Genomic DNA, 12805 nt, shown 5'->3' on the forward strand with positions numbered 1-12805 from the left:
TTATAAAATTTAAAACTGATGCGAAATATCTATTTTATTTAATATAGTTAAAACTCCGATGTTAGCATTTTAAATTATAGATGCAATTACTATTTACTCCTTAAAAAATATATTTTCCTTCTTCCTTTATCCTTTGTAGGCTTATGCTTTAATAAGTTATCCTGTGTATTTATTAAAATACTCAAAATTACATTTCAAAATAAATGACTTCAAAAAATCTGAAGTTAAGAAAAATAATTAAAGTATCAACAATAAATGTAAAATAAAAATTATTTGTGCAATTCTGAATATCTATTGCTAATCCAATAATCGTTGCTTAAACAATTAATGATACTATGACAATTATGTTGAATCTATACAAGTTTTGATAAATATATGATACACTCACTGTTAATTTTACCAATAGTATTGTTTTCCTTAGCCGAATATATTTTATGTTTAATAGCATCCAAGTCTTGAATTTATTATTATCATATGTGGTCATGCTGTTATGCAAATGCACGCTAATAATAGATACAAAAAATACATCGCGACAGTCAAATACGGCAGTAAATTGTGATTAAAGTAAATAAGATTATTAAGTTGCCAAATTTGATTGGCACAAACAAGAAAGTAATTTCCTTCATTACTTTTGTAGCTTAATATTAATAATTTTCTTAATTTACGAAAAGTTGAACTTGTTTAAGTCTTGATTTAATTATAAAAATATGTAAAACAAGTTTCAAAATTTTATCAATATTAAACAAATACGATATAAATGTGTATATATGTAATACGAATAGGGAAACATTGAGAACTGATTTTCAGAACGTAATGACTAATAAGCAAAAATCTCTTCTTCAATCATCACGAACGGAATAGATAAAGGAATACAAACACTCGAATGAATTAACGAATACGTTCTCAGGAAATGTGCAGTCACGAATTTCAAAAAAATTTTATTTTAATATAAGAAAGTACATAATTTTAGAAACATATTTGTAAATTTAAAGTAGGCAGAATAATACAATTTTTCTACCTATGCGAGAACCATCATTATGTAGTTCTGTTATATCATGTGAATACTTGGGCAAGTAAAAGTTTAATATCAATACCAACCACGTTTTTTTACCATATTGGTAAAAATACTAATTTGTTTTATTAAAACTAATAATTCGAATTATCGAAGGGCTTTTAGATTATTGAGAGGAAATAGTTAAAAATTTCTGGATAAATAATATTCAAAAATGCTTTTACAAACATTGTAGAATATTAAAGCTTTTTGTAATATTTATTGATTTTGCAATTTCAGTACACCACAGAATTAGTAATGATAACGTAACATTTAATGAAAATTATTTAAGTATATAAATTGAATAAATAATTTTATTTAGGTTTCGTCAGTACTTAGAACTTTAAATACAATTAAAAATTTATTTTTTCCAAATTAATGATCAGGATTGTTCAGAAATTCTTAAAATGATCTAGTTGAAATTTTGTAAACTTAATCTAAATATGATGAATTAACCACGTAAAAAAAAAGTTCTAATATGATACTTTCACTATAATTTATTAACTAATAATTGTTTTAAAAAAATCATACAATACTATTTTATTTTCTTTAATTTCTGAAGAAATTAATAAAATCTTTTGTTTAAAAATTGAAGTAAGTATTTAACAAATAAAAAGCTTTTTTTAATTTTAGATTTTCAGATAGTTTAAAAAAACAAATAATAAATAAAACAAAATTACAGTGGTCGTTATTTTTTTTCGATACTCATTTATTTAAACTTACTTATTTTTTGATTTTCTGACTGCACATAATCTTTAAAACTACCTTAAACGCTTTCGGTGGGACTTTGGAATTCGGAAAGCGCATGAATAGGATTTTGAATTTTTTTCTGAGATCCTTTGCGCACCTTGGCGCGAACCTCTTCAGGTCGTTCTGGACGTACAAGTGGTTTCTTTTCTGGAGCTTTCATCTTCCACACGACAATTGGAGACTGCAATGAAATATGCAATATTTAGTTAATATAAAAATTTTTTCATACCTGTAACAGACAATCCACAATTTATACGAAATATAATTGATGGACTATTATAAGTACATGCATTGAAATAAAAATTTTGTTGACCAAAAACAAAAATTTTATTAATTGAATTGTCTGAAAATTTATTCTTTATGCTAGTTTCTAAATTAGATTTTTTAAATAAGTTTTCGTTATTGAACACTTAAATATTACTTACATATAGCATAATTTCTTATATTATTGTAAAAAATATTCCTGTACTGTAAATGAAGGAATAAAAGGCGTATAAATAATATAATCTAATACTCTATTTAGAGCAACTAATACGATAAAATAAATTAGTATATACCAAAAGATTAAATACTGCTCACTAATATTTGAATATTTATTCATAATATTTCTCATAAATATTACAAATATTTATTTATTATTACTAAATAATGACTAGTTGAACAGTGTCGTAAAACAAAAACGTAAGTAAAATTTTGTAGTTTATCGAAAGTAATTAACACACAAAGAACATGGATTTTTTTGTTTGTAATAATTGTTAAACAAGCATAATTAAATTTATTATCATTATTTCGATAATAGGTATTGAAACATTTCAATGCTATTTATCCAAATAAATGTATGCTATTTTGGAAGAATAGATTGTAAAATTGTAATTATTTTATTACATTTAGTAAACACTGCATTTAGTAAAAACTATAATACTGCAAATATAAGTTTAAAAATGGTTTAATCCTTCGTTTTTAGGATTTTTAAAAATTTTTCAATGTTTTTTATATATTTTTTGTAATCCATTATCAACAATTTTTATAATAATCTTCATTGATTGATTTATTATGTTCGTAAATATTGAAGCGTTCGGAATTTAATTATTTAAAATAAAAAATCAATGCAATTTAATAAATTAAACGTAAATATTGTATAGTACATTTTAAAATGTAAAAATATTTTATAATTATATGCTTACATACTATTTTGTCCAAAGATAAGTTAGCAAGCGATAAACATAGCAATTTTATTAACCAGCATGTATATAGATTAAAAAATTATTTTAAGAAATTATTTTTCTCATGAGGCATAAGCCAAACATGTTAAATTATAAATTATAACTGTTGTATTAAATTTTATAATATTGTGCTAGAACATAATTTGATTTATTTTAATGAAAAATAGCTAATTGTATTTGATTGTCTAATGAGTGCTATAAACATTACATATTTACAATGTATGCTCACATAATAACATTTGTAAAACAAGTACAAGGGAATTTAGATGTTAAAAATTTTAAATTACATTTATGTATTTTGTCAATTAATAATATAAACAAATCGAAGCAATAATAATTATGAAATAAGCAAATCGATAAATTAATAAACCAAAAATAATTACTATTAATATATATTTTTAAAAAATGCTGTAAATAATTTTTCAATATCCAAAATCCCTTTTTTATGGTTATATGCGTGTGAGAAAAGCATTAGCAAAGCGAGTGTTAATTAAATGTCGACTGCAACTCAGGTCATCATTCGTTACTTCGACATTATGAAACAACTGAGTCTATAGTTATAATGATTTGTGCGAGTGTTATAAATATATTTATAACGGCAGTCCTAAATAAATATTATTTTGGTGCAAGCTTAGTTATACCAGTGAAACGGAGTAAGTAATAGATAAATTGTATGATACGGGTAAGTAGAGCAGGAGCGGCTCTCGCGGCCCTTGTTTCTCACTTCCATTGTCTTCAATGGTCTATAAACATCGTAAGCCCAAAATCTTTATTGTTTTAGCTAAGTTTATCTAGCAATTACTACTTGAATATTCTTAGTCGGATATTTCTTATACTTTATAATTTATATGCAGACTACTAACAAGTATATTATATCATTAATGAAATTGATTATCAATGTACTTTTTAAGAAATATTTATGTAACGATAATATTTGATGTTTCAATTTTACTTGTAAGTAGAGTTTTATTTTTTCAACTTCTCACATTGATCCTTTATAAAAAAAATTCATGTTTACATCGTTATGTGTAACTATAATAATATTACAAATATAGTAAGCCATCTTATTTTTCAAACAAGTTGTATCTTTATATTTCAATATTAGATCGAGTTTAATTATTTGTTTGATTCTTTATAATTCTTTTATATATTTTTTTTATGCGAAAAAATATGAAATTGTTGGAATTTTATTATCAGAATAGGTGTACAAAAATTATTGTCCTTTTTTAGTAAACAACGATTAATTTTAAGTGCCACGTTTTAAATATGGGATGAATTGTTGAATTGAAAGGAAGAAGATATTTAAAAATTGTTTATTTGAAAAATGAGACACAAAGAAATAAAGAATTATTAACTCCTAAAGTGATTTTAGATTTAAATTTGTAACTACGAAAATATTTTTCTTTAAAAAGAACCATATTTTATTATACAGCGAATCCCGCCTCTAAATATTATAAATTTATAAATCAAAAAATAAGAATAAAGCATAGACGGAGACTCACCGTGACGGTAGATTGGCGAGGATATTTGGTGCTGGCGACGTAAGACGACTTAACTGTTAGGACTACTGCATTCATCAGATTTTTTGCAGCCTGAATAAGGGACGTGGCACTGTCGAGTCCCGACACGATAAGTTCGCCACTAATGCTCTGCACGTCAGCCTTGACTTTACTGGTGATATTCATCTGGTGACAGTATAGGGCAATTCTTTGCAAGTAGGCCAGCAAGTCCTGCTTGGTTGAGCTCTCAGGGCATTGCTCTGCGATCTGCCTTGTGAGCTTGTCCAGCTTCGTACCGTACTCCGAGATCTTCTTGGCCGCGTTAATGACGTCCATGGTAGTCTTGAGGGGACCACGGCCTCGAGCGAAGTCCGTCATCTCCATCATAATCATACACATATGCTTGGCAAGGACAATAATGTCATTGCCAGCGTCATCCCATTTAGCCACTTCTCGATCGAATTTTAATTTCTCGCTTTTGAAGTGTTCAACCTGCTGTAAAATCTTCTGTTTGTCTTCCTCCGTCATTTTGCGCATGGCTTCGCGGGCAGTGGTTATTCCACTAATGTCCGGGTATTCATCCTCGCCTTGCTCACCAGTTTGGGCACTCGATTTGCTTCGCGTTTCTAGAGTATAATGTTCATCCAGCTCCACGTCTTCCGGATCCAAGTCCTCGTCGGCCTGCAAAATATTAATTTCTTAGAAATGTATAAAATGTAATATAAATATATAAACATGCAATTATGTGACTATATAATAATGACAATTGCAAATACATTGCACTTTAAAACTTTATGCTTTAATACCACTAACTACTTATGTCTCAATCGCTCCCACACGCTCATTCATTTTCATTAATGGAGTTCAAACGATTTCAATCACTAATTTTATAATTGAATTTCAAAAGGTATATGAAATTCTTTTATTATTCAAGTTAAATAAGCGTGTTTTAAAGAACCACCTTTAAATTAAAAATCTTCATTTTAACAATAGTTGATAAATCTTATTTATTTCAAATTATATAAATATTGACATTTCTGATAAAAAGGATTTATCAATTATAAGACTTCTTGTAAAAGGAGCATGGAAGTTCATATTTGCTTAGTTTGATGGAATCTACGAGTACGCACTTTCGCTATTATTGGAAAAAAGTATAGCACGATGTATGAATGATACAAATTTATAAGAATGTAATGAATAATTAGAGTTTAAAAGGATGAGTTAATAGCATACCCTATTCATAAGTACGGCGCGTCTGATCTCTCTGACACCGTCATACACGAGTCTAGACGCATCGATGAAATCGTTCTCATCAACATCCTTGGGTGGTGTACTGCCAAGGGCGTCTACGGCAACCTCAACTCTTTGGGCGAATTTGGGCATCACCTGCTCACGCAGAACCTTAACAGCCTCGAGTACTCTTTTCGTGTAAATACAAGGCTCGTAATTATCCATTTCGGCCTGAACGACGTTGCAAACACGAGCGGATCTACCTCTGATTGCTCCAGCGGTCCTATCCAATGTGTCGGCATCACCCTCTTGAAGCGCAAGCACGCATTTATTCACATCCTCGAGGATGTGATTCTCGGAGACGGCGAGGAAGTCGTCGATCGTCGTTATATCATCAACAGCCTCGGTTAACACGCGAACTTGGTTTTCCCAGGCCTGACGGAATACCTCCATGTTGTCCTGTGCAACCTTGGAACGGGAGCGCGCAGCGAGAACTCGTGCTGCATTTATAACTTGGGGGCAAAGATTCTCGATCTGGGCTGCCGCGTAGCGTACCATTTTTACACCATCCTCGTTGCCCGACATGCTGCACACCAAGTTTGCAACCTGAGACAGTACACATTTTTTAGTTTAATCAACTTAGAAAACGGACATTTTCTTTACTCAAAGTTTTCTTTTACCAAAAGCATTGTATATAATGTAATACAATAGAAACAATAACGAATAATGTTTGTCCTATATAGTATAGACATGTAATTATTATCACTATTTGTTTATTAAATATTATATAATATTGTTGTAAGGATTGTATCAGTATTAGTAAAATGTGTGCACTTACCTCTACCAACTTATTTGCATGTTCTGTAAAGACAAGAGCGTATTCTTCAACTTCCTTGTCTCTGCCATTACGAGCAGCTTCGATGAGAACCAAAAGAGGTACACTGGTCTCCAAGAAGCTGTCCGAGACATGATCAACCACAGCTTTGCGCAACTGCCTTCGCAGATCTCGTGTTTTTCTGCACATGTGATCTATAGCTCTTTCTAGTCCTTCCGATTGCTCCTTTACCCCTATCTACATGGAAATTTATAAGTTTTTGAAATATTATTATTTATATTGCAATATTATTAGAGTACTCCACAGTTAAAGTTTATCAGTAGTCAAATGCATAACTTATAAACATTCTTTAAAAAATGTACTTATTACAATTGGTGTAAAAGCATATAAGAAATATTTTAAAGAAAATTTATACAAAATCTAGAATGTATTTTGAAATCTGTATCAACATATTTTTTAAATTTACTTTTAAATTATAAAAATTAAATAATAGCAAGGTGCTAACTATATGATTCAATTCGGTATTTAATATAATAGTGCATTTCCAGAAAACATAATATAAAAAACTTTGACAATAGAGTGGAAATTTAAATTTATATCAAAGGCATTTTTATTATAAATTTTGTTTGAACAGCTTTTTTGCGACTCATAAAATTAATACACACAGCACTCACTCTCAAGCAATAATAAATGTATTTTATTAGTGCCATTTAAAAAACTAAAACGAACAACCATTTAATTAGTAAATTACAATTATTCAATCCATTAAAAGGGAAAAATAATAATCAAACATGGACAGCATTTTAACATGTGTAATATAAAACTCAATTTTTACATGAAAAAGTTACTAATTATAAATATTCCAAATTATTTTGCAATTTATTAAAAGATACAATATACTTTCAAGTATTTATAAACTCCATTGTAACATCTATACAATTTAGGTACTTTTAAATGTATGTGTATTGAAAATTAGAAAGAAAATGCATCTTTGGTACTTTATTATTAAAATATTTGAATTTGTATTAATAATGCAAAACATGTACACATTTTGCCCATGACTGATGAAAATGCGGAATAATCATCAACAACTACAGTTTAGTAAGTAGACTAAAATTTAATTATGCATAAACGGACAATGCAAGGAATTTATGGGGTGATCTTGAATATTTACCCTTTTACTAGCCCGGGCGAGTTGCAACTGACCTCATTAAACAAAAACAAATTATAATTATGTCAATATGAAAATGCATCAATTAAAAATATTTAAAAAATTAAACATCATTCAAATTTAAATACGTATATATATATATATATATATATATATATATGCGTGTGTGTGCACGGGTGTGTGCATATGTGTATGCAGGGCCACGTAAAATTATGTGCCACTGTCTTTATTTTGCTTGAGTAAATAAAATTTATGAATATTATTTTATTATTTGTTTATAATAATTCAGGAAGATGTGCAAATTTTGTGGTGGTGAAAAATTTATATTACATTGTTAAAATATTTTGTTTGAAATTTTAAAAATAAAACTTTTATTTTTAAATGATAATTAATAATTAATAACATTTGATTAAATATTTAAAAAGTTCATTATATTTTAAGAACCTGAAGACATAAGTGCTTTGTAATAGTTACTTTTTTAAAGACACCGAATAATAAATGAAGTACTCACTTCCGTTTATCAAGTATGAACAGAGTAGGAGAAAAAAAAATAAGATCGTTAGTTAAAATCGAATGATAATGTAAAAAATGAATATATTAAAAAAACATTATTTACACTTTAATAATGTCATTTAAAATTAAAAATTTTAAAATATATTATTTATAGAGTAAATAATTCGAGGAATAAGTTATGAATTTAGATTTACACATTTATTATTTATCCGTCGATTCATTAAATTATTTTATAAATTTTTTTAATTTATTGGCAAGTCTTTTGCTAATAAATGGATGGCCTTTTAAAAAATGGAAGTATTTAAAAATAGCATCTTTCGTTTATAATGTATAAAAGAAAATATATTTTTGATCGAAATCATTGGTTATTGCGAATTATCATTCATTCATTATTATTATTTCTATTCCATTCTGATAGATGATTCAAAGATAAATTTTATATTATTTTTTATTAATTTAATTTTATTACATAATCTTCCAAATTGATCAAAGCGTTTACGAGGTCACTGACCATGAATTTAATAATCACTTTAATACGTTTAAATAGGATAATGAAAAAATCGTAATACAGGCCTACGTGATACAACTTCAAAGTCGAGAATCAATTGCATGATACAAAGGAATAGCGACCTAACGAAATCAAGGCGTTGGTTGACTATAGTGGACGAAGGTGTTGAAGGATAAGGGGCTAAGCCGGTTCAATCCATAATATATAAATGTGCAAAAAGGTATTTCTCGAGTTCAATCAATTTGACAAATTGAAATGAAAGTGAAATAAAAATAATAAAGAAGCTAATTCGCAATAGCCAACGTTGTGAAAAAGTGGACAGCTTATGATATACGATATGAAAGAGTGAAGAAATACATTCCACTCACGTTATTCATATATTCGCTAAGAAGATCCTGGAGTGCCTGCCTGACGGCGTTACATTCGGCGACGATGCGTTCGCGACGTTCATCACGTGTGCACGAGGAGTCCGCCATAAGAGCAGCGCCGCTTATTATACTCTCGAGACGTTCCTCGAGGCTCGGCCGAGTGCGCACTTCGTTATACGCCAATGGTGACATCACCATGCGCTCGTCGAAGTCGTCAAGAGCGGCCGCAAGTTCGCCTGGACCATCATATGGGTGTTGGTTATCACCTGGTGTCTTACCTTGCGCCACATCATTTATTGTGTTCACGGCTTCGCAGACCTATCGAAAAGCCAAGTTAATATTTCAACAAAACTGTATCAAAGCTGGTTTTGTCAGCTAAAATTTCTAATTTTATTATGACTTCTTAATGGTTTAAATTCTTTTTGTCTACTGAATATTTTTCTAAAATATTTATCTCATTATTACTGCTTAATTGTTTCATTTAAACTTTACCACTATTTAATAATGAAAGATATAAATGTCAAGAGCTTTTGATAAATTTTTAAAGAATAGTTTAATACAAATGGTTATTCAATAACATTTACCTTTGTATTAAATATACATTTTAAGATATTTTATATATTAATGTACACAATTTGAGTTCATCTATTGGAAATAAATGTCTCTTTTTTCAAAATAAATAAAAAAATAAATAACATTCAAAATAAGCAAACCTGTTTCAAGACATAATCTCTATTAGCTTTTGCCGCAGCCAGTTCTGGATGTCGTACATAGACCTTTGAAGCTGTTAATAACATGGTAGAATGTTTTTTGAGAACAGCTCGCGCAGCAGCCAGATCATCACGTAATTGCGGATCCTTCAATTCTTGTTGACGCTTGGCTGCTTGATTCATTAATTCAGATGCATTTCTACCAAATTGTTTTATGTTGTCCAAAAGTTCTCCTTGTGACGAAGCATTCTTAAGCTTTTTTAAGTCATCTTCGACTACATGAAGAGATTTTAATAATAAATGAACATCGACCATGTCCGCTAATATAAGTAGTCGTGTTACAGCTGAAAGTAAATTTCTAGCTGCGCGAACCATATTTCCTCTTTTTAAAGATGAGCAGGGATCTTCAGAAAATTCTCTGTAATAAAATGAATTTAATTTGAAAATAATTATGTTACATTATCTGACAGTATTTATATTACACCATATAAAAATAAGCAGAAATTTTAGGCTTTGTAAATAAAATAAAGTCAATTGTTATAATTAGATAAAATATGTTAGTAATTACCTGGCAGCGATACTCATAGCTGAACCTGTCTTTCTCACTTCTTCCACTGCACTTAGCATTTCAGCTGTAATGTCTGGATTCTCATAAGCAATTTGTTCTCCCTTTTCGATAAAATTTGTAGTAGCCTTTTCGACAGCTGCAACTAAAGCACTAGCTCTCTTTGATTTACCCTTTTTTTTTTTACTAGGGCCTTTTGTGCTGACTAGCGTAGTTACTTGTAAAACAAGTGGCTCTAATGTTTTCTCTACTGACATAGTTCGTATTTCTAAATTCTTGGGATCCCATTTCAGGGTAATTGGACCAAAGTGATCCGACATTTTTAGTTGCATTACTTATCCCTGTAATAAAAGATTTTTATAATTACTAGATGCTTTAAAATGCTTTTTGTTAAGTTATATTAAATAGCAATTTTATAAAAGTACTGTCTTTATTACAAAAAACTGTTTAATATTATTATATTTACGAATTATATAAATAGTATTGACAATTGTAAGAACAATGTTGAGAATTAGAAAAATTACTTTAAGATTTTTAAAATCTTTTATTATTAACAAACAATGATTATGTAATGAAATCTGTATACTTTATTTCAATTATAATAGTTGCAACAAGTTATACAAATTAAGAATTGTATGAGTCACTGTATTTATGAAATAACTCATAAATTAAAATGACTATTTTAAAAGCCCTTTCAATATTTTTTTTTTTTTTTCAAATAATGCAACGTTGATAATTATTATTTTATTTATTATTTTATGACAACAATACTCTCAAGATTTTTAAATTAACATAAACTGAATTTTATCAAAGCTGCATTTGGATAAATTCTCATCAAACATCGAATATTGCTTCTTCACTTCGAATTTTTATCACTTTATTACTTAATATCGGCCAATTTTTAACATTGACGGAGAAATGCAAATTACGTAGTCAGATAAGACAAATACTAACGCCTTCATGTGACTCATAAAGAAAAATTATTCGAATGCTACCCAATCATTACGCATTTCCGATTGAAACTATACTTAAATGCATTGTCGGAGCCCTAATTATATATTAAACTAACATTCATTAAAACCGTTCTTCACGCTTAAAAGAGATTTTTGTTTTATTGATTAATCCCATTTTCGCATGAATCATGAATAACAGAGAAAGAGATCTTGACAGTTAAATGCCTCAGGAATGTCTACCATTCTTTCCCTTTCTAATTCTCTCTCTCTCTCTCTCTCTCTCTCTCGGACAAACGAAAGCACGCACGGTCTACGATTGCTCATGTTCACTCTGTCTTACATCTCATCTATAAATGTCCTTACATACCTTCATGTAACGACGAAAAGACTGGGCCACTTTTTCGCAGGTAATATGTAATATGTTAAATAAACTGAAGGTTTTAATTTTGGCACTTGGGTATCGCCGTTTTTCAGACGTGATCGCGTCGTCGTTGTGCTATCATGGAGTACCACTCCGACTCTGCTACACACCTTTCGAGTTTTCATTCATGACGTCATGACGCCACCACTGTTAACTTAGTCTCGCTAGGCTACTTTGAAATCGGTGGGGGGAGAAAAGGTGTATTCGAGATTCGAGTAGTGCATCGTTGCATTGTTGCCAAATTTACCGCATCACAAGTTACGGTCTGTTCGCCGCTGCATTGGCATTGTATTAATATTGACAAGTAAAGTTGAGTTCTATCCGATAGAATGTAAAACACGATAAATACTGTTTGTCCAAATAAATGAACTTTAATGTAACGTAATAATTTAAGAGTAATTAACATTATAAAAATTCATTCTAGATAGCAAACTTATAGTATACCAAGTCTTAAATCGACATTGCTCTGATTCCGAGAATATATATATATATATATATATATATATATATATATATGTAACATAAATATCAATATATAATAAATATGATTAAATTTTTTGATATTAACTTAAATTCATTGTGTTGACTCAACACTTATTTGATTTATTTATGTATAATTTTTACAATTACTATAAGTATCATTATTCACAAACATATTTTAAAAATATAAAAGTGCAAAAATGTTATCAAAAATAATTAAATCACCTTATCACTTTTGCTCAATGGTAATATTTTTTTCATTTATAAATAACTTATTTTTATAATATTTTAATTCTGCAATGCTATCTTTTATGTCACCTAGGGCTCTGTGATTACCTGTTTTTCTTTGTTTTTTTTTCTCAATCTTTTTGTTCCATCGCCTACAATGTAATATAGTTATTCAAAAACTTTTCTATTTGATTAATAGTTTATTAATTAGTAATAATATAATCAATATGTTTACTTAGCCAATTCATTAATCGAAGATACATCTATTGTATCGTCAGCTATATAGTCAAATATACGTGG

The 12805-nt window shown here is 28.8% G+C and overlaps 2 protein-coding genes across 2 annotated transcripts in view; both read right to left on the minus strand.

Moving 5' to 3' along the window:
* Positions 1-1738: 1738 nt before the first annotated feature.
* alpha-Cat (catenin alpha) lies at positions 1739-12213 on the minus strand. Its single transcript, XM_011503925.1, has 8 exons — positions 11744-12213; positions 10427-10764; positions 9862-10276; positions 9149-9466; positions 6592-6825; positions 5757-6359; positions 4527-5204; positions 1739-1982 (listed from the first exon to the last, which is right to left on the minus strand). The coding sequence occupies exons 2-8, from the start codon at positions 10753-10755 to the stop codon at positions 1818-1820; spliced, it is 2742 nt and encodes a 913-aa protein (XP_011502227.1). The 5' UTR covers positions 10756-10764; positions 11744-12213; the 3' UTR covers positions 1739-1817.
* Positions 12214-12506: 293 nt separating this feature from the next.
* LOC105364147 (oligoribonuclease, mitochondrial-like) overlaps positions 12507-12805 on the minus strand; it is a 1209-nt gene continuing 910 nt past the window's right edge. Inside the window, 2 exon segments of the mRNA XM_011502014.1 lie at positions 12507-12657; positions 12741-12805. The exon segment at positions 12741-12805 is cut by the window's right edge and continues 23 nt beyond it. Of these exon segments, the coding sequence (XP_011500316.1) occupies positions 12507-12657; positions 12741-12805 (216 nt within the window).

The sequence above is a fragment of the Ceratosolen solmsi genome, unplaced genomic scaffold (genome assembly GCF_000503995.2).
Source record: "Ceratosolen solmsi marchali unplaced genomic scaffold, CerSol_1.0 scaffold10, whole genome shotgun sequence".
In the NCBI taxonomy this organism is placed as follows: Eukaryota; Metazoa; Arthropoda; class Insecta; order Hymenoptera; family Agaonidae; genus Ceratosolen; species Ceratosolen solmsi.